Consider the following 20788-nt stretch of genomic DNA (forward strand, 5'->3'; position numbering starts at 1 on the left):
CACTGGAGAGTCCCAGCGGCTGCGCCCCTGGCCGCCCCTCCCCTCTCCCGGGCACCTGGCGCCGGCTCCCGCGTCCTTTCAGGAATTCAGGTCCGCCTGGAATTTGCACTTCAAGTCTGGAGCCCCCAAGGAACCCCTCCTGACCCTGAACTTCTATCTCAGTTTCAAGCTTCCTAGTCTTCCCCCTACACACACACCTAGCTCCTCAGGCGGAGAGCACCCCTTTCTTGGCCACCCGGGTATCCCCCAGGGGGAGTACGGGGCTCAAAACACCCTTCTGGAAAAACAAAGGTGGAAGAAAATTTCAGGAAGTAAAACTTCCTGAAATAAAATAAAATATCGAATGCCTTGAGACCCATACATTTTCAGGTTTTCCTAATTAAAGCAATTACTTTCCACCACCCCTCCAACCTGGAATCACCAACTTGATTAGAGAAACTGATTTTTCTTTTTTCTGTTTTTTTTCCCAAAAGAGTACATCTGATCATTTTAGCCTGCAACTAATGATAGAGATATAAGGGCTAGTTAACCACAGTTTTACAAGACTCCTCTTCCCGCGTGTGGGCCATTGTCATGCTGGTGGGCGTCCCGCCCACCTGAAAGGTCTCCCCGCCCCGACTGGGGTTTGTTGTTGAAGAAGGAGAATCCCCGGAAAGGCTGAGTCTCCAGCTCAAGGTCAAAACGTCCAAGGCCGAAAGCCCTCCAGTTTCCCCTGGACGCCTTGCTCCTGCTTCTGCTACGACCTTCTGGGGAATGCGAATTTCTCATTTTCTTCTTAAATTGCCATTTTCGCTTTAGGAGATGAATGTTTTCCTTTGGCTGTTTTGGCAATGACTCTGAATTAAAGCGATGCTAACGCCTCTTTTCCCCCTAATTGTTAAAAGCTATGGACTGCAGGAAGATGGCCCGCTTCTCTTACAGGTATGAGCTAATCTTGAATGTGAACTTTTTTTGATTGCTAGAGATTGCCAGCTTAGGAAATAATGTTCTACATCTGTCATTTGATTTTTCTCTTGCTCAAGCCTTAAAAGAGCTGCCAACGGCACTGCTGTTTTTCCTGAAAGACCTGGAATTTCACATGGTTACTTCTAACTTTGCCATTGGCTTTTAACATTTTCGTGTTAATGTTAATTTTCATTTTATGTTAATGACTCTGCCTATGAAATAGTGCTTCTTTATTCTTGTACAAATAAAGGTCAATACTACAACCAAATTTAAAATCTTCCGAAAAGATTAAAGGTATAAGCAGATTCAATACTTGGCAAAACCATTAAGATAATAGCAAAAAAAAAAAAAAAAAACCCACATTTTTTACCTAAAAACCTTTTAAGTGATTGGTTAAAATAGTTTGGCCGGGTGCGGTGGCTCACGCCTGTAATCCTAGCACTTTGGGAGGCGGAGGCGGAGGCGGGTGGATCACCTGAGGTCAGGAGACCAGCCTGGCCAACATGGCGAAACCCCGTCTCTATTAAAAATACAAAAATTAGCCAGGCATGGTGGCGGGCACCTGTAATCCCAGCTACTCTGGAGGCTGAGGCAGGAGAATTGCTTGAACCGGAGAGGGGAGGCAGTGAGCCGAGATCGCACCATTGCACTCCAGCCTGGGTGAAAAACCGAAACTCCGTCTCAAAAATAAATAAATAAATACAGTAGTTTGTAAAATGATTCATCAGTAACATGGGATGCAGCTATTTTTTAATCCTTATATGAAAATTGTATGCAGGGGGAAACATATGAAATAGAAGATAAAAGACATATACCTACTTAAAATTAGGTACTTATGTGAGGACAGGGCCTAAGAAATAATAATATATATTAAAAAGACTTGGATATTGGTGACTTTTTTTCAACATTTTTCTTTGTTACATGAATTAGCCATTAAAAAAAGAAAGATGGTGCTCTACAATTTCTTTTCAGTGATCTGTGGTCTTGTCCTTGTGATGAGAGGACCCGGGTGTTAACTTGAAAGGTTTTATTTCCTTTGTTTGGCTAACTCATGTCTGACTTCCTCTTCCTAGTGTGATTTGGATCATGGCCATTTCTAAAGCCTTTGAACTGGGATTAGTTGCCGGTGAGAGACCTTTTGTTCTTTTGATCACTCTCAATTTTTATGTGGCCTAAAATACAGACTCCATGAATTGATTTTGTCGTTAAGGGCTGGGCCATCAGGAATTTGCTCGTCCATCTCGGGGAGACCTGGCCTTCAGAGATGACAGCATTTGGCCCCAGGAGGAGCCTGCAATTCGGCCTCGGTCTTCCCAGCGTGTGCCGCCCATGGGGATACAGCACAGTAAGAACTGCCTGACTTCGATGCTTCTGCCCTGGCCCTTCATGTGTCTCCTGAGTATCTTTCCAACACTCTTTCACCTAAAAGGGCACCTGGTTCTGGAACTGGGCGGGTGCTGGACTGCTTTTGGTTTTGGAAGTGAGACAGGGATTGTGTATTTTACTTCCCTAGAGTGCAGTTTTCCTCACCTGAGTCCACTTCACGCTGGGGAACCCAGAACCACCACTGGCCTATGCATGAAAATGACTTCTCTGCTCAAAGGCGCAGAGTCTTACTCTAATACAACACATTGGTGTTGTATTAACCTTCGCTTACAGGAATTGCCCTTGCACTTTTCCATCCCTACACCCTCAGTCATCTGTTCTTACCTTTCAGGTAAGGAGCTAAACAGAACCTGCTGCCTGAATGGGGGAACCTGCATGCTGGGGTCCTTTTGTGCCTGCCCTCCCTCCTTCTACGGACGGAACTGTGAGCACGATGTGCGCAAAGAGTAAGCAATTCAGAGGGGCGGGGAGCCGTGGAGAGGAGAGAGAAAGGGAAGTGGAAATTTCAGACCCAAGGCTATCGCCTTACCTGTTCATTCTCAGGAACTGTGGGTCTGTGCCCCATGACACCTGGCTGCCCAAGAAGTGTTCCCTGTGTAAATGCTGGCACGGTCAGCTCCGCTGCTTTCCTCAGGCATTTCTACCCGGCTGCGGTAAGTGGAGGTTCTCCTCTTTCTTTTGCCCTTTGAAGTTACGTAGTTGCCTTGGGGGGTGCTTAGTTAGCAGGCTCTCCTTGTACCTCTTGTCTTGCTAGAGCCTGGCAGCCAAAGTTCTGCTTATAAAAGCATCGCAGACTCCTGATGAGATAGTTGCCTTGGCCTCTTTGATATTTATTTCCTCGGGAACCTGGCTAGTCCTGCTGCCTTTCAGATAGAGATGTATTTCAAGTCTATTTGACATTTTATGGTCTGAACTTCTATTGAGGAAAATAAACAAGTCTCAGTCTCTTGTTTAACCAAGAGATGTTCTCTGGTGTTCCTTTCCTTTGGGTAGGGGGACCCAAACCAGGATGGGCAGCTCATTTAGAGCCTACAAATTCTATCAGAGGCTTGGCCCCTTGCTAGTCCTTTAGAAACTTCCAGGGTCCTAAAAGTCCCTGGTAACCCCCTCCCCATACCTTACCATGACTGGTCACAGAACCCTTTCACCTTATTGATTTTTACTGATTTGAGGAATACAATGAAAAGAAGGGCAGCACCTGGAGAGGAAAAGAGGTGACAGTCCTCTCTCCACCCTAGCCTGAGCCAGGTTTCTAGGGCCCCCCAAATTCAGAGACCTATTATAGTTCTGGGCCTTGGAGATGTTAGAAATGGAAAATATTCAAGTCCAGGAAGTAAATGAAAGCAAATATTTCACTGAGAACAGGAAGGAATTCCCCAATCCAGACAGGGATTGTGTCTTTGCCATTTGCATCCTGGGTGTCAGGCTCAGGATAGGTGTTTGATAAGTGTGGGTTGGGTGATTGGATGTGTAGGGAACATGTTCTCTTCCTGGAACATGGGGCCCAATCAGAATCTAACCAGGTTGTGCTCATTCCTGCAAGTGAAGGCATCACCACTGGGCTAGGTTCCAGGTGTGAGTGTCCTGAGAAGAGCAGGTTCACAGTAGGTGTATAGATATGCCACGTTTGTGGGCAGCAGGATGAACTGCCAGAGAGGTTTGCTTTAATGACCAAACATCCCTACCTTCCAGATGGCCTTGTGATGGATGAGCACCTCGTGGCTTCCAGGACTCCAGAACTACCACTGTCTGCACGTACTACCACTTTTATGCTAGTTGGCATCTGCCTTTCTATACAAAGCTACTATTAATCGACATTGACCTATTTCCAGAAATACAATTTTAGATATCATGCAAATTTCATGACCAGTAAAGGCTGCTGCTACAATGTCCTAACTGAAAGATGATCATTTGTAGTTGCCTTAAAATAATGTATACATTTCCAAAATGGTCTCTAACATTTCCTTACAGAACTAACTACTTCTTACCTCTTTGCCCTGCCCTCTCCCAAAAAACTACTTCTTTTTTCAAAAGAAAGTCAGCCATATCTCCATTGTGCCCAAGTCCAGTGTTTCTTTTCTTTCTTTTTTTTTTTTTTTTTTTTTGAGACAGAGTCTCACTCTGTCACCCAGGCTGGACTGCAATGACGCGATCTCGGTTCACTGCAACCTCCGCATCCGGGGTTCAAGCCATTCTCCTGCCTCAGCCTCCCAAGTAGCTGGGATTACAGGCATGTGTCACCATGCCCAGCTAATTTTTTTGTATTTTTAGTAGAGATGGGGGTTTCACCATATTGGCCAGTCTGGTCTCGAACTCCTGACCTTGTGATCCACTCGCCTCAGTCTCTCGAAGTGCTGAGATTACACACGTGAGCAACTGTGCAAGGCCTGGTGTTTCTTGATACATGTAATTCTACCAAGGTCTTCTTAATATGTTCTTTTAAATGATTGAATTATATCTTCAGATTATTAAAGACTAATTCTAATGTGGACCTTAGAATACAGTTTTGAGTAGAGTTGATCAAAATCAATTAAAATAGTCTCTTTAAAAGGAAAGAAAACATCTTTAAGGGGAGGAACAAGAGTGCTGAAGGAATGGAAGTCCATCTGCGTGTGTGCAGGGAGACTGGGTAGGAAAGAGGAAGCAAACAGAAGAGAGGTTGAAAAACAAAATGGGTTACTTGATTGGTGATTAGGTGGTGGTAGAGAAGCAAGTAAAAAGGCTAAATGGAAGGGCAAGTTTCCGTCATCTATAGAAAGCTATATAAGACAAGAACTCCCCTTTTTTTTCCCAAAGGCATTGTAAAAAGAATGAAGTCTCCTTAGAAAAAAAATTATACCTCAATGTCCCCAACAAGATTGCTTAATAAATTGTGTTTCCTCCAAGCTATTCAATTCTTTTAACTGTTGTAGAAGAGAAAATGTTCACAATATATTTAGTTGTAAACCAAGTGATCAAACTACATATTGTAAAGCCCATTTTTAAAATACATTGTATATATGTGTATGCACAGTAAAAATGAAAACTATATTGACCTAAATGTGAACTGGTTATTTCTAGGTGGTGAGGTGCTTTATGGTGGTAGGTTTTTGCTCTCGATGCCCTTTTTGCATTTTCCAAAGTACCATGGTGAGGATGTGTTATATCTTTTCCAGGGTCCTAAAAGTCCCTGGCAACTCCCTCCCCATACCCTACCATGACTGGTCACAGAACCCTTTCACCTTATTGATTTTTACTGATTTCATATGGAATATGGCAACTACATCTGGCTCAAAACAGAGGAAACCAGAAGAGCCAAGTCCCGGGTGAGTGCTCAGTTCTGTTTCTAGCTTTGACGTGTGTGTTCTTCTGTGAAGGACAAGATTTGCTTCTATTATTTACGTACCATAATTTGTGTTTTTCCAAATTAATTCCCTGCAGATGCAAACTGCCAAATAGGTGACATTTTTTACAATGCCCAATGGAAAGAAAGTAAAATGGAATAAGCATGAAGCAGTGAGGTGTACCAGAAAGCACAAAATCAGGAGGTAGACAGGCTGAATTTGGAAGGTGGTCTGGCCACTTACTGACAGTGGGACCCAGCTTCCTAATCTGAATCTGGATTAATGCCTACATCACAGTATTAGAACTAAGTGACATAAAATAGTTAAATAGTTAAAACATTTATACAAAATAGATTCTCAATAAATGTCACATTTTCTTCTCTTTTTACCTGCATATTTGCCACAGAGGGTTTAAAAACATTTTTGGGGCCAGAAATAGAATTTATTTTTTTCTGAGACAGGGTTTCATGCTGTCCGCCAGGCTGGACTGCAGTGGTGCCTTCACAGCAGTCTTGACTGCAGCCTTGACTGCCTGAGTTCAAGCACTCCTGCCACCTCAGTCTCCCAAGCAGCTGGGACCACAGGAGCACACCACCACGCCCAGCTAATTTTGCTTATTTTTTACAGAGATGGGTTCTTGATTTAAGCCACATCATCTGTGCTTATGCTTTTCTTTATATCAACTTATTTTTATTGTGGTAAAATATACATAACATTTACCATTTTAATCATTTGTAAGTTCAGTAGCATTTAAGTACATTTGCATTGTTGTGCAACAGTCACCACCATCTATTTCCAAAACTTTTTCATCATCCCAAGCTGAAACTCTACCTATTAAACATTAACTACCCCTTTGCCCTTCCCCAGGCCCTCGGTAACCACACTTAGTCTCTGAATTTGACTGTTCTGGATACCTCCAGTAGGGGGAGTTATACGCTATTTGTCTTTTTGTGTCGCATCGTGTCTTTAAGGTTCATCCATGTTGTAGCATGTGTCAAACTTTTTTTTTTTTTTTTTTTTTTTTTGAGACAGGGTCTCGCTCTGTCGCCCAGGCTGGAGTGCAGTGGCGCAATCTCGGCTCACTGCAAGCTCCGCCTCCCGGGTTCACGCCATTCTCCTGACTCAGCCTCCCAAGTAGCTGGGACTACAGGCGCCCGTCACCATGCCCGGCTAACTTTTAGCGGTTTTGTTGTTGTTTTAGTAGAGACGGGGTTTCACCGTGTTGGCCAGGATGGTCTTGATCTCCTGACCTTGTGATCCGCCCACCTCAGCCTCCCAAAGTGCTGGGATTACAGGCGTGAGCCACCATGCCCAGCCAATGGGTGCTGTTTTAAAGGCCTGACATCAGAGAATGGTTTACTTATCAGAGCTCAGCCTCCACCATGGAATATTACATCACCTTTAAAAAATCATCTTTAGAAAGGATTTTTAATGCTCTGGAGAAATGCTTAAGATACTATGTCAGGTGTTAAAGGGAGAAGACAGTATGGTCTCAACTAGAGTTCTTAAAAGGTAAGAAACATAAAAATATTAAAGCAGTCAGTTCTGAATAGGATAATTATGGGTAATTAAAAAAAATTTTTTTAAACTACAATAGCATGTTAAATAAAAGAAAATTAGAGGCCAGGCATGGTGGCTCAAGCCTGTAATCCCAGCACTTTGGGAAAAGGCCAAGGTGGATGGATCACTTGAGGTCAGGAGTTTTGAGACCAGCCTGGCCAACATGATGAAACCCCATCTCCACTAAAAAAAAAATACAAAAATTAGCTGAGTGTGGTGGTGTGTGCCTATAATCCTAGCTACTGGGGAGGCTGAGGCAGGAGAATCGCTTGAACCTGGGAGGCAGGGGTTGCAGTGAGCCAAGATCCCACCCCTGTACTCCAGCCTGGGCGACAGAGTGAGACTTCATCTCAAAAAAAAAAAAAGAAAATTAGAGGAAACCCAACACTGGTAGAAGCAGTTGCTTTAGAACGTGTCTGAGATGAGGTTCCCAAAGAGACTCATCCCAGAGGGGTTTCTTGAGGAGTGCCCTGGGTGCAGCCCTTGCCAGCCAGGGAGAGGCAACACTGATGCTGCAGTCAGCAGACACCTCACCTGCATTGCTGCGTGTGATGGGGAGTTCTGGAACTGGGGTGGCCCTTCAGAGTTGTCCCCAGCTGAAGCAAGAAGCCAGGTCTTTCTACCCCCCCCCCCCCCCACCACCAACCCCGGGCATCAATGGTAATGGAGCACAAGCTGCCCCCGGGAGGGCGCATGGCCTTGGGTAAGTGGACTCCTTTGAGTTAAGGACAGTTCATACCTAACACCCCCAGCCTCTGGGGGAAGGTGGGTCTCATCACAGTCCACCGCTCATGCTGCTGGTTCCATTTCCTCCAGGATTCTGAATGATCAGTTTTCCTGGGTGAACTTTAACAGAGTAGGGTTGGTGGGGCAGACTACAGTCCCCTCTCCTGCAGCTGATCTCAGAGCACAACAGAGAACTGAGGTACATCTCCCTCCTGTACCCATTCTGCCTCCCCTTGCCCTGAGCTAGCACCTCTGCTGTTGTATGTGGCTTACCTGGTGGGGGTGACCAAACCTTCATCCCTAGGGGGTCTAAATCCCTGATCCCCATGCCCTTCTCAAGCTCAAATTGGGCAGGGAGTACCAAAATATACCCCTGTGGATCACCTGAGCTGAAACTTTGTACCCCCACAGCATTAGAGTCTTCCCTGGGAGGAGCAGTTCCTGTCAGTCAAGGGTGAGTCCCAGACAGACACTAAGCCAGGAGCAGCCAACATGCTCTAATCCACCCCCAAGGAGTGCCCCCATGACCTTCTCACATGTATACTGCCTGGCCCGTGCTGCTTCAATAACTGAACATTTAGCTTCTCTGATCACAACTTCTGTGCTCCACAATTACCCTTCTACCTCACAGCTAACTCCTAAGCAACACAGGGGTTAGGGGAACTGACCCCTCGCTTAGTTGAAAGTCCATGTATAACTTTGGATTCCCCCAAAACTTAACTACTAATAGCCTACTGTTGACCAGAAGCCTTACCGATAACAGTCAATTAACACGTATTTTGTATGTCATGTGTATTATATGTTGTATTCTTGAAATAAAGTGTTGTATTCTTGAAACTAAAGAAAAGAAAAGATGATTAAGAAAATCATAAGGAAGAGAAAATATATTTACTATTCATACAGTGGAAGTGGGTCATCATAAAGGTCTTCATCCTCATCATCTCCATGTTGAGTAGACCAAGGAGAAGGAAGAAGAGGGGTTGGCCTTGCTGTCTCAGGGGTTGTGGAGATGAAAGAAAATTCGTGTATAAGTGAATTCATGCCATTCAAACATATGTTGCTCAAGGGTCAACTGTGTATTATTTTATGAAACTATATGTGCCATTTCACAGGTCACCTCAGGACTTAGCTGTTGCAATAATCATGCAACAGTTAATGTTTAACTGCTTCTTTCTTAGCTTAGACATTAATCAGGAGCCATGCACTACTCCCATTTGTCAACATTCTCTGGTAGGGCTCCTCTCTGGCCTCAGCAAAGTCTTAACCAAAAAAACAAAACAAGAAAAAAAGGTTGCGTGGGGAGAACCCAGGGAGTCTGACTCTTCACACTTTTCTGCAAGAACATCTCCCATCTGTAGCGCCCCCAGAGCATGGGTGACAGTCCATGTCTGTCCCCTCTATAAATGGGGGAGCAGGGACACGGTCACACCAAATTCTACCAGCCAGTGGGGAGTTTCCAGGTGCCTTCTATGAGCAAACAGGAAGAATGCAGTTACCTGTGAGCTCACTGTTTTGTCTTGGAGCTATCATTTTGTAAAAGCTTCACCTTTAAACATTTCTACAGCTGACAAAACCAGTTGGCCCTACATTGATTCTACCAACATTGGAGAGTAGTCAGCTGTACAGATTTTGTCAGCTATTGCACATGCACTCGTTAATTAAAAAGAATAAAAAGAGACTACCAAATTTCATCAAAAGAGCCAACAGGAGGAATGGAGGGGAGGCCCTGGGGAAGGCAGCACTTGAGCCAAGGGCAGGGCTTGGCAGCTCAGGGATGAGCCCTCTATGACTGTTTGCTAAGGAAAGGAAAGAGCTGGGGGTCAGCCCTGCTGAGCACCTGAGGACCAGATAGAGGAAGGAGGAACAACCCGTGAGAAGACTTGAAGGTGAAGGAAGCTTTACCGACCTGGCGAGTGTGGCTGAGAAGTCAGGAGCTAAAGGATTTGAACCCCCATTTAATCAGAGGCAGCCCACAACACACAATGGGAGAGCATCCTGGGCTGCCACTGGCACCCCAGGGCTGACAACCTCACAGGCTGTTCAAGGAGCACAGCAAAGACAGCCCACATTTTAAAAGCTGGCATGGATGTCAATAGGCCTTACGAAGTGGTTATGAGCCTTAAAATGTAGTGCTGAGATTGCAGCTCCAACTCAGATGGACAGAGTAGCATGCGGAGGCTCACACTGTGAATTTTAGCTCCAGAACGAGTGCAAAAACAAACCGGCAATCCCGAGAGGACCCACAGACCCTCTCAAGGAAGTGGACTGCTCCTGCAGGACCTGGGAGACACCCCAAATACTGTGCTGGTATCCATGGCTGAGAGACCCATAGATGGTTGATATCACAGGACTCTGTGCAGACAACCCCCAGTATCAGCCAGAGCCTGGTAGACTTGCTGGGTGGCTAGATCCAGAAGAGAGATAACAATCACTGCAGCTTGGCTCTCAGAAAGCCACATCCATAGGAAAAGGGGGAGAGTACTACATCAAGGGAACACCCCGTAGGACAAAAGGATCTGAACAACAGCCTTCAGCCCTAGACTTTCCCTCTGACAGAGCCTATCCAAATGAGAGGGAACCAGTAAACCAACTCTGGTAATATGACAAAACAGGCTCTTTAACAACCCTAAAAAATCACACTGGCTCACCAGCAATGGATCCAAACCAAAAAGAAATCCCTTATTTACCTGAAAAAGAATTCAGGATGTTTGTTATCAAACTAATCAGGGAGGCACCAGAAAAAGGTGAAGCCCAATGCAAGAAAATCCAAAAAGGATACAAGAAGTAAAGGGAGAAATATTCAAGGAAATAGATAGCATAAAGAAAAAACAATCAAAACTTCAGGAAACATTAGATATAGAAATGCAAAATGCTCAAGAAAGTCTCAGCAATAGAATTGAACAAGTAGAAGAAAGAAATTCAGAGCTCAAAGACAAGGTCTTCAAATTAACCCAATCCAACACAACCAAAGAAAAAAAAAATAAGAAAATATGAACAAAGCCTCCAAGAAGTCTGAGATTATGTTAAATGACCAAACCTAAGAATAATCGGTGTTCCTGAGGAAGAAGAGAAATCTAAAAGTTTGGAAAACATATTTGGGGGGAATAATCGAGGAAACTTCCCGGCCTTGCTGGAGACTTGGACATCCAAATACAAGAAGCACAAAGAACACCTGGGAAATTCATCACAAAAAGCTCCTCGCCTAGGCATATTGTCATTAGGTTATCCAAAGTTAAGATGAAGGAAAGAACCTTAAGAGCTGTCAGACAGAAGCACCAGGTAACCTATAAAGGAAAACCTATCAGATTAACAGCAGATTTCTCAGGAGAAACCCTGCAAGCTAGAAAAGATTGGGGCCCTTTCTTCAGCCTCTTCAAACAAAACAATTATCAGCCAAGCATTTTGATCCAGCAAAACTAAGCGTCATATATGAAGGAAAGATACAGTCTTTTTCAGACAAACAAACGCTGAGAGAATTTGCCACTACCAAGTCACCACTACAAGAACTGCTGAAAAATAGCTCTAAATGTTGAAACAAATCCTGGAAACACATCAAAACAAAACCGCTATAAAGCATAAATCACACAGGACCTATAAAACAAATATACAATTTATAAAGCAAAAACAAAAAACAAAAAAAACAAGGCACACAGGCAACAAATAGCACAATGAATGAAATGGTACCTCACATCTCAATACTAACATTGAATGTAATTGGCCTAAATGCTCCTCTTGAAAGATACAGAACTGGAGAATGGATAAAAAAATCACCCACCAACTATCTGCTGCCTTCAGGAGACTCACCTAGCACATAAGGACTCACATAAACTTAAAGGGATGGAAAAAGGCATTTCGTGCAAATGGACGCCAAAAGCGAGCAGGGGTAGCTATTCTATCAGACAAAACAAACTTTAAAGCAACAGCAGTTAAAACAAAGAGAGTCATTATATAATGGTAAAAGGCCTTGTCCAACAGGAAAATATGACAATCCTAAACATATATGCACCTAACACTGGAGGTCCCCAATTTATAAAACAATTACTAAAAGACCTAGGAAATGAGATAGACAGCAACACAATAATAGCAGGGGACTTCAGTACTCCACTAACAGCACTAGACAGGTCATCAAGACAGAAACTCAACAAAGAAACAATGGATTTAAACTATACTTTGGAACAAATGGACTTAGCAGATATATACAGAACATTTCATCCAACAACTGCAGAATATACATTCTATTCAACAGCGCATGGAACTTTCTCCAAGATAGACCATACGATAGGCCACAAAATGAGTCTCAATACATTTAAGAAAATTGAAATTATATCAAGTACCCTCTCAGACCACAGTGGAATAAAACAGGAAATAACTCCAAAAGGAAACTTCAAAACGATGGAAATACATGGAAATTAAATAATCTGCTCCTGAATGATCATTGGGTCAAAAAGGAAAGCAAGATGGAAATTTAAAAATTCTTCGAACTGGGCCGGGCGCAGTGGCTCATGCCTGTAATCCCAGCACTTTGGGAGGCCAAGGCGGGCGGATCACGAGGTCAGGAGATCGAGACCATCCTGGCTAACACAGTGAAACCCCATCTCTACTAATCCCGTCTCTACTAGCCAGCCGGGCTTGGTGGCGGGTGCCTGTAGTCCCAGCTAGTCGGGAGGCTGAGGCAGGAGAATGGCGTGAACCCGGGAGGTGGAGCTTGCAGTGAGCCGAGATGACGCCACTGCACTCCAGCCTGGGCAACAGAGTAAAACTCCATCTCAAAAAAAAAAAAAAAATTCTTTAAACTGAACAACAATAATGACACTACCTATCAGAACCTCTGGGATACAGCAAAGGCCATGCTAAGAGGAAAGTTCACAGCCCTAAATGCCAGTATCAAAAAGACTGAAAGACCACAAACTGACATCTAAGGTCACACCTCAAGGAACTAGAGAAATAAGAACAAACCAAACCCAAACCCAGCAGAAGAAACGAAATAACCAAGATCAGAGCAGAACTAAATGAAATTGAAACAACAACAAAAAAAAAATACAAAAGATAAATGAAACAAAAAGCTGGTTTTTTGAAAAGATAAATAAAATTGATAAATTGTTAGCAAGATTAACCAAAAAAAGAAGAGAGAAAATTCAAATAACCTCATTAAGAAATGAAAAGGGAGATACTACAACTGACACCACTGAAATACAGAAGATCATTCAAGGCTACTATGAATACCTTTACACACATAAATTAGAAAACCTCAGAGAGATGGATAAATTCCTGGAAAAATACAACCCTCCTGGCTTAAATCATGAAGCATTAGATACCCTGAACAGACCAATAACAAGCAGCGAGATTGAAATGGTAATTTAAAAATTACAACAATAAAAAGTCCAGGACCAGATGGATTCACAGCAGAATTCTACCAGACACTTAAAGAAGAATTGGTACTAATCCTTTTGATACTATTCCACAAGACAGAGAAAGAAGGAGCCCTCCCTAATTTATTCTATGAAGCCATCATCACCCTAATCCCAAAACCAGGAAAGGACATAATCAAAAAAGAAAACTACAGGCCGATATCCCTGATGAACATAGATGCTAACATCCTTGACAAAATACTAGCTAACTGAATCCAACAACATGTCAAAAAGATAATCCACCATGATGAAGTGGGTTTCATACCAGGGATGCAGGGGTGGTTTAACATATGCAAGTCAACAAATGTGATACACAACATAAACAGAATTTTTAAAAATCAATGATCACCTCAATATATGCAGAAAAAGTATTAGACAAAACCCAGCATCTCTTTATAATTAAAACTCTCGGCCGGGCGCGGTGGCTTATGCCTATAATCCCAGCACTTTGGGAGGCCGAGGCGGGTGGATCACCTGAGGTCAGGAGTTCGAAACCAGCCTCAACATGGAGAAACCCTGTCTCTACTAAAAATACAAAATTATCCGGGCATGGTGGTGCATACCTGTAATCCCAGCTACTCAGGAGGCTGAGGCAGGAGAATTGCTTGAACCTGGGAGGCAGATGTTGCGGTGAGCCAAGATTGCGCCATTGCACTCCAGCCTGGGCAACAAGAGTGAAACTCCGTCTCAAAAAAAAAAAAAAAACTCTCAGCAAAATTGGCCTACAAGGGACACACCTCAATGTAATAAAAGCCATCTATGACAAACCCACAGCCAACATAATACTGAATGGGGAAAAGTTGAAAGCATTCGTTCTGAGAACTGGAACAAGACAAGGATGCCCACTCTCACTACTCCTCTTCAACATAGTACTGGAAGCCTAGCCAGAGCAATATGACAAGGGAAAGAAATAAAGGGCATCCAAATCGGCAAAGAAGTAGTCAAACTGTCACTGTTTGCTGACAATATGATCATTTACCTCAAAAACCCTAAAGACTCCTCTGGAAAGCTCCTAGAACTGATAAAAGAATTCAGCAAAGTTTCTGGATACAAGATTAATGTATATAAAATCAGTAGCTCTTCTATACAACAACAGCGACCAAGCAAAGAAACAAATCAAGAACTCAACCCCTTTTACAATAGCTGCAAAAAATATATAAAATACCTAGGAATATACCTAACAAAGGAGTCAAAAATCTCTACAAGGAAAACTACAAAACACTGCTGAAAGAAATCATAGATGACACAAACAAATGCAAACACATCCCACGCTCATGGATGAGTAGAATCAATATTGTAAAAATGACCACACTGCCAAAAGCAATCTACAAATTCAACGCAATCCCCATCAAAATACCACCATCATTCTTCACAGAATTAGAAAAATTCATATGGAACCAAAAAAGAGCCCCCATAGCCAAAGCAAGACTAAGCAAAAAGAACAAATCTGGAGGCATCACACTACCTGATTTCAAACTATACTACAAGGCCATACTCACCAAAACAGCATGGTACTGGTATAAAAATAGGCACATAGACCAATGGACTAGAATAGAGAACCCAGAAATAAACCCAAATACTGACAGCTAACTGATCTTTGACAAAGCAAACAAAAACATGAAGTGGGGAAAGGACACCCTATTCAACAAATGGCACTGGGATAATTGGCAAGCCACATGCAGGAGAATGAAACTGGATCCTCGTCTCTCACCTTATACAAAAATCAACTAAAGATGGATCAAAGATTTAAATCTAAGACCTGAAACTGTAAAAATTCTAGAAGATAACATTGAAAAAACCCTTCTAGACATTGGCTTAGGCAAGGATTTCATGACCAAGAACCCAAAAGCAAATGCAATAAAAACAAAGATAAATAGCTGGGACTTCATTAAACTAAAGAGCTTTTGCACGACAAAAGGAACAGTCAGCAGAGTAAACAGACAACCCACAGAGTGGGAGAAAATCTTCACAATCTGTACATCTAACAAAGGACTAATATCCAGAATCTACAACGAATTCAAACAAATCAGTAAGAAAAGAAACAATCCCATCAAAAAGTGGGTAAGGACATGAATAGACAATTCTCAAAAGAAGATACACAAATGGCCAACAAACGTGAAAAAAATGCTCAACATCACTAATGATCAGGAAAATGCAAATCAAAACCACAATGTGATACCACCTTACTCCTGCAAGAATGGCCATAATCAAAAAATCAAAAAACAGTAGATGGAATACTACTCAGACATAAAAAGGAATGAATTAACAGCATTTGCAGTGACCTGGATGACATTGGAGACTATTATTTTAAGCGAAGTAACTCAGGAATGGAAAAACAAACATCATATGTTCTCACTGATAAGTGGGAGCTAAGCTATGAGGACACTAAGGCGTAAGAATGATACAGTGGACTTTGGGGACTTGGAGAGAAGGGTGAGAAGAGGGATAAAAGACTATGAGTAGGGTGCAAGATATACCGCTCAGGTGATGGGTGCACCATAATCTCACAAATCACCACTAAAGAACTTACTCATATAACCAAATACCACCTGTACCCCAATAACCTATGGAAATTTTTTTTTAAAAATCTAATGCCTACCTTGGCACGGGTATAATACGAGCATCCTCATCTGGGAGGGAGAAACACAGTCTGGGGCTCCCACATGCCCCTCCTACTTTTCCTACCTCCCGGACCCCTGCCCTTGCCATAGGAGAAGGTCCACTCTGTGAGCCCCCACTGAATCCCCTCATGTACCTTTAGTCTCTTGTAGGTTCCATTATGCTCCATCACACTGATATGTTTTCAAGTCTGTCAGCCCGACTGGTCTGTACGCATCCTCGGTACCTGTGTGCTGGCTGTGAGAATCCTAGGGCCATTTCATAGAAGCTTGATAAGTGGCGGAAGGAAAGATAAAAGGAAGAGAGGGAGAGAGGGAAGGCGGAAGAGGGGAGATGGGCAAGTAGAGGGTCTTCCTCATTAACAGTGACAAGACCCTCTTACGTAATAATTAGCACTTCTTAGACTGTCTCCTACATCCCCCAACACGGGGAAGATGGTAAAGAAAGAACAAGGCAGTGCAGAGGCTGAGCTCCTTCAGAGGAGAAGCAGGCCCCGTCAGGTCTGGTCACTCGCTAGGAGTCTCTGCGCTTCCCTGCAGACCTGGCCAGCCGCATCCCCGGGGTCAACACTGGTCTAAAAGGAAAAAGAAGGGAGAGAGCGAAATGAAAACAGAAGAGGGAGCTCACATTCTTCTCCTTGGTGATACAGCACTTCTGACCTGCACAGGTATTTCTGATGCTGATTGTGTGGTGTAAACCAGTAGTTCTCAGATTTGTCCCAGTTCCATATAGTGAGCTCTCCATGGCAGACACCAATGCTAGGAATCAAAGGCAAATGGGAAATTATAAAGTCCCCATTCAGATTTATTTTCAATTGGAAAAAAAAAAGGAAGAACTAAGGGTTAGATAAATCATTACATTATATTAATCAGAACAATTGACATTGCTATTGTAGCATTTCATCTTCAAAAAAGTCAAAATTGGCTTTTGGTTGAAAGCATTTCTTCCCCCTGAGAACCAGAACAAGACAAGGATGTCCACTCTCACCATTTCTATTCAACATAGTACTGGAGGTCCTAGCCAGAGCAATCAGACAAAAGAAAGAAAGAAAGGGCATCCAAATTAGTAAAGAGGAAGTCAAACTGCCTCCAGAATAAACACATAAAAACATAAAGCTAAGAGAGGCTGTCAGGCTTGACTATAATGAAATAATTGTCCCGTGTTGGGTGTTTACAGAAAAACATTTTATGAGTAATGAGTAATCTTTTATGTCTCCTTTTTTTTTATTTGCTTATTTTTGTTATAGATACATTCTTGGGTAACAGCAGACCACAGGCTAATATATTTTTACTACAGAAAAACTAATCTGCCAGTGCAAGACCTGGGAATATCTTTAACCATCTTTGTGAAGAATACAATAGACTGGTTTCCATAGGACATTAATTGAAAATTACAGGAATCTGTAAAAATAGTGATTATCTGACATCAGTCACCTACTGTGAAAAAAGAATTGTGTGAAAGTCATGCATATATACTGCTTTTCATGTACCAATTTTCCCATAGCTCTTAATAAAGTTTCATTATTAATGATGTAAATCATTGATTTATTGCAATTGATGCATTACAATTAACTTATTACCAATGATTTTAATCAGTATTGATGGTTTAATTATTAGTGATTAAGTCAGCACTGGTGATTTAAATCGGAAGAGGAATTTAACCTTAAAACACCTTGTTAGTCTTTATAGCATCTCCTCAGGTGAAAAGAGAAGGTTTTTATCAGACACAAGAAAAAAAAAGAAAGACCATTGCTTACCCACAGGTAGTAAAGTCGCCAAATCTTGGGCTACAGAGCCCAAATGCCCACTGTGTGACCTCGGAAAAATCACTTACCCTCTCTGTGCCCCTGAAGGCTGAGGTGAGGACTGGATGTGAGTTCATTCATTTGAAGAATGAGAATGGTATCTCCCTAGAATGCTCTGCCAGTATCATTGTCACCGAGCCCTGTGCAGATATGAGCATACAGAGATGAGCACATGTAGGCTCAGAGGGTTCATGGGTCCCTTGAAACCCATCCATGGTCCATGGACCTTGGCTTAGGAACCCTCTCAGAAATCACTGTGTGTTAAATGTGTGGAGATGACCTGAAATCCCCTCATTTCACAGATGAATCTAGAATGATAGGAGGGTTGAGAATGATAAGCATTTCCAAGGCCACAACTCCACCAAAGCATGTCTTAACTCGGCCCCTGGACTCTCCCAGTCCCCTAGGCTGTCCCCTGATGACACTTTGTTCATCAGGAGATAACATAAAAGGCCTTAACTGACAGAAGAGTAATTAGACCCTAGTAGAACAGCTGGGAGGAGCCTGGAAAGAACCGATCCTGCATTAATGGTGGAAGTCCTCAAAGCCCTCAAGTCCAACTGCTGGCACCCCCCATTGTCCAGCAGCTGCCCTGGCTGGTGCCATGGTCACTCACAAATCACAGGCTGCACCCCAGACCCAGGATGTCAGCTCGCGCCGTGACCTGAACACGTTTGTTCACCCACCCCTGGGCTGCAGAGTGGAGGGGGTTCCATTCTGTGGTCACTGCAGCCTGATCCCTTCTCCATGAAGCCCGCCTCAAGGCTGACAAGAGAGCTGCTCTGTGATCCACCTCCACCCTTTCCAAGCTGTATACTTTGAAACCTAAGGACGTGCCCAGGCAGACCTGACTGGACTCAGTAGCCTCATTCTCAGTGTCTGGAAAGACCCCAAAGAGTCTCTTGCTCAAAATAATCTACCCAACAGTACTGCTGGAGAATCTTCCCCTGATCTCATGTTTTCTTCAGAGAATGACGTGGAACACTCCAGTGAAAATGCTAGTGTAATCCAGGGTGGCTTACTAACTAGTATCCACCTCAACAGCCAAGCAGGAACTGCTTATCTGAAAGTAATGGAATACGGATCCGATTTATAAAGGGGTTGGAAAATGTCAGGCCAAGTGAGACACAAGCCCAGGCCATGTCAATTTCGCAATTCGTATCCATTGCCATGCACAATTTTAAATGAGGTCCTTGAAGATAAATCGCCAGTGGCACAGACTTCCAATTACTCACAGATTTCTGCATCACAAAGTGGTACAGTCTTCCCAGAACACTCAAAGACACTTAAAGCCTCAGAGGGAGGCTTCTGTCAGAGTTGCAGAGGATGCTTCTCAGAGGAGCTCCAGTTCCTGGCACTGTATCAGTTGGGGTCTGTGGCGGGCAGGGGGAGTGGGGTATGCGGGTCGGCGACTCTGCCCAATCCCTCTGTCAAGTCCAGTGCCCTGCCCAGGTGGCCCAGCACACATGGGCCTGCTCCCCTGCAGGCCTCCTCCTCTTCTCTCATCACCCCCTCTGAAACAGGAGCAGCATCATTTGGGGGCCTTCCCCTGCCTGTCTGTCTTTTATTATATTTGTTGCATTTCTTAACACTTTTTCAAAATCCTCATTGATAACTGATTAAATTAGATAATGTAATTGAAAGCACTTTGTAAACTAAAAAGTGTTCTACAAAGTCTGTATTAAATTTTTATCGTTGCAGACTCACAATCATGACTCAGGACTCTTGACCTGTCCATTAGGAGCCCAGCCTGGTAAGGGGCTTGCTGAGGGATGGAGGGAGACAACAGATGCTCAGCTGCTTCCTATTTAACAGTCCACCATGGTCTTGGTGAAGGGGGCCCAAGATGGCCCAAGGTGAAAGCCACTCAGATATAGCAGAGTAAGGGACACAGCCCCTTGGTCAGTCACTGATGTTATTTCCTGACTTCCCTTGGATCTGGCCTAGCCATCCAGAGATTTTTTTTTTTTTTTAAATGGAGTCTCACTGTGTGTCCCAGGCTGGAGTGCAGTGACGCGATCTCAGCTCACTGCAGCCTCCGCCTCCTGGGTTCAAACGATTCTCCTGCCTCAGACTCCCAGGTAGCTGGGATTACAGACGCCTGCCACCCCACCCAGCTAATTTTTTTTTTTTTTTTTTTTTTTTTTGAGACGGAGTCTCACTGTGTCACCCAGACTGGAGTACAGTGGCATGATCTCGGTTCACTGCAACCTCTGCCTCCCGGGTTCAAGCGATTCTTCTGCCTCAGGCTTCCAAGTAGCTAAGACTACAGGTGTGCACCACCACGTCTGGCTAATTTTTGTATTTTTAGTAGAGACAGGGTTTCACCATATTGGCCAGGCTGGTCTCAAACTCCTGATCTCATGATCCGCCCCCTCGACCTCCCAAAGTGCTGGGATTACAGGCATGAGCCACTGCACCAGGCTAATTTTTATATTTTTAGTAGAGTGGGTTTTACCATGTTGACCAGGCTGGTCTTGAATACCCGACCTCAGGTGATCCACCCACCTCAGCCTCCCAAAGTGCTGGGATTACAGGTGTGAGCCACCTTGCCCAGCCCAGAGATGTCTTTATTTATGGTGACCATCTTTTAGAAACCAAGAAAAAAAGATACCATGATCTTCAAGTAGTAGCATCCTTCAGGGATAAGAAGTTGGAATATCTGTAGTTAAGTCTGTCCTCAAAATGCTGGGTGGAATGGTGACCATACCTTTGTCATCTTGGTTATGTGCATCTTCTAATTGTCTATATTTGGTGATGTGGTCTTTTGGGCTGTACATTCATGAGGGTTTCTTGCTTTCCAGTCAATCCCAGGCGACATCATAACAGAGATGAAGCCCTTGCTCTGCATTTCACAGCCAGTGATGTTGAGCTGTCAAGAGTTGCATGGAGTAAATTGGATTCCAGAACCTACACTTGCAGACTCCAAGTTGTAGACTCCTTCACTTTCTGTTGAGCAAAGCTCAGCCATCCCATTTTAGTTGGCCATTTATTTGGTCATCTGTTTTTAATTGACC

General features: G+C 43.5%; 1 protein-coding gene across 1 annotated transcript; it reads left to right on the plus strand.

Annotated features, from left to right (window-relative positions):
* The first annotated feature begins 627 nt into the window (after positions 1-627).
* CRIPTO (cripto, EGF-CFC family member) lies at positions 628-5365 on the plus strand. The gene is made up of 6 exons (XM_001151101.7): positions 628-921; positions 2019-2071; positions 2156-2290; positions 2663-2777; positions 2875-2984; positions 4024-5365. Exons 1-6 carry the CDS (start codon positions 887-889, stop codon positions 4140-4142), a joined length of 567 nt encoding a protein of 188 aa, XP_001151101.1. The 5' UTR covers positions 628-886; the 3' UTR covers positions 4143-5365.
* Positions 5366-20788: the final 15423 nt, after the last annotated feature.

The sequence above is a fragment of the Pan troglodytes genome, chromosome 2 (assembly GCF_028858775.2).
Source record: "Pan troglodytes isolate AG18354 chromosome 2, NHGRI_mPanTro3-v2.0_pri, whole genome shotgun sequence".
In the NCBI taxonomy this organism is placed as follows: Eukaryota; Metazoa; Chordata; class Mammalia; order Primates; family Hominidae; genus Pan; species Pan troglodytes.

Coding starts and splice junctions, on each gene's coding strand:
- CRIPTO (XM_001151101.7), top strand. CDS start 887: ATGGACTGCAGGAAGATGGCCCGCTTCTCTTACAG. Junction 922..2,018: donor ATGGCCCGCTTCTCTTACAG/GTATGAGCTAAT, acceptor TCCTCTTCCTAG/TGTGATTTGGATCATGGCCA. Junction 2,072..2,155: donor TGAACTGGGATTAGTTGCCG/GTGAGAGACCTT, acceptor TTTGTCGTTAAG/GGCTGGGCCATCAGGAATTT.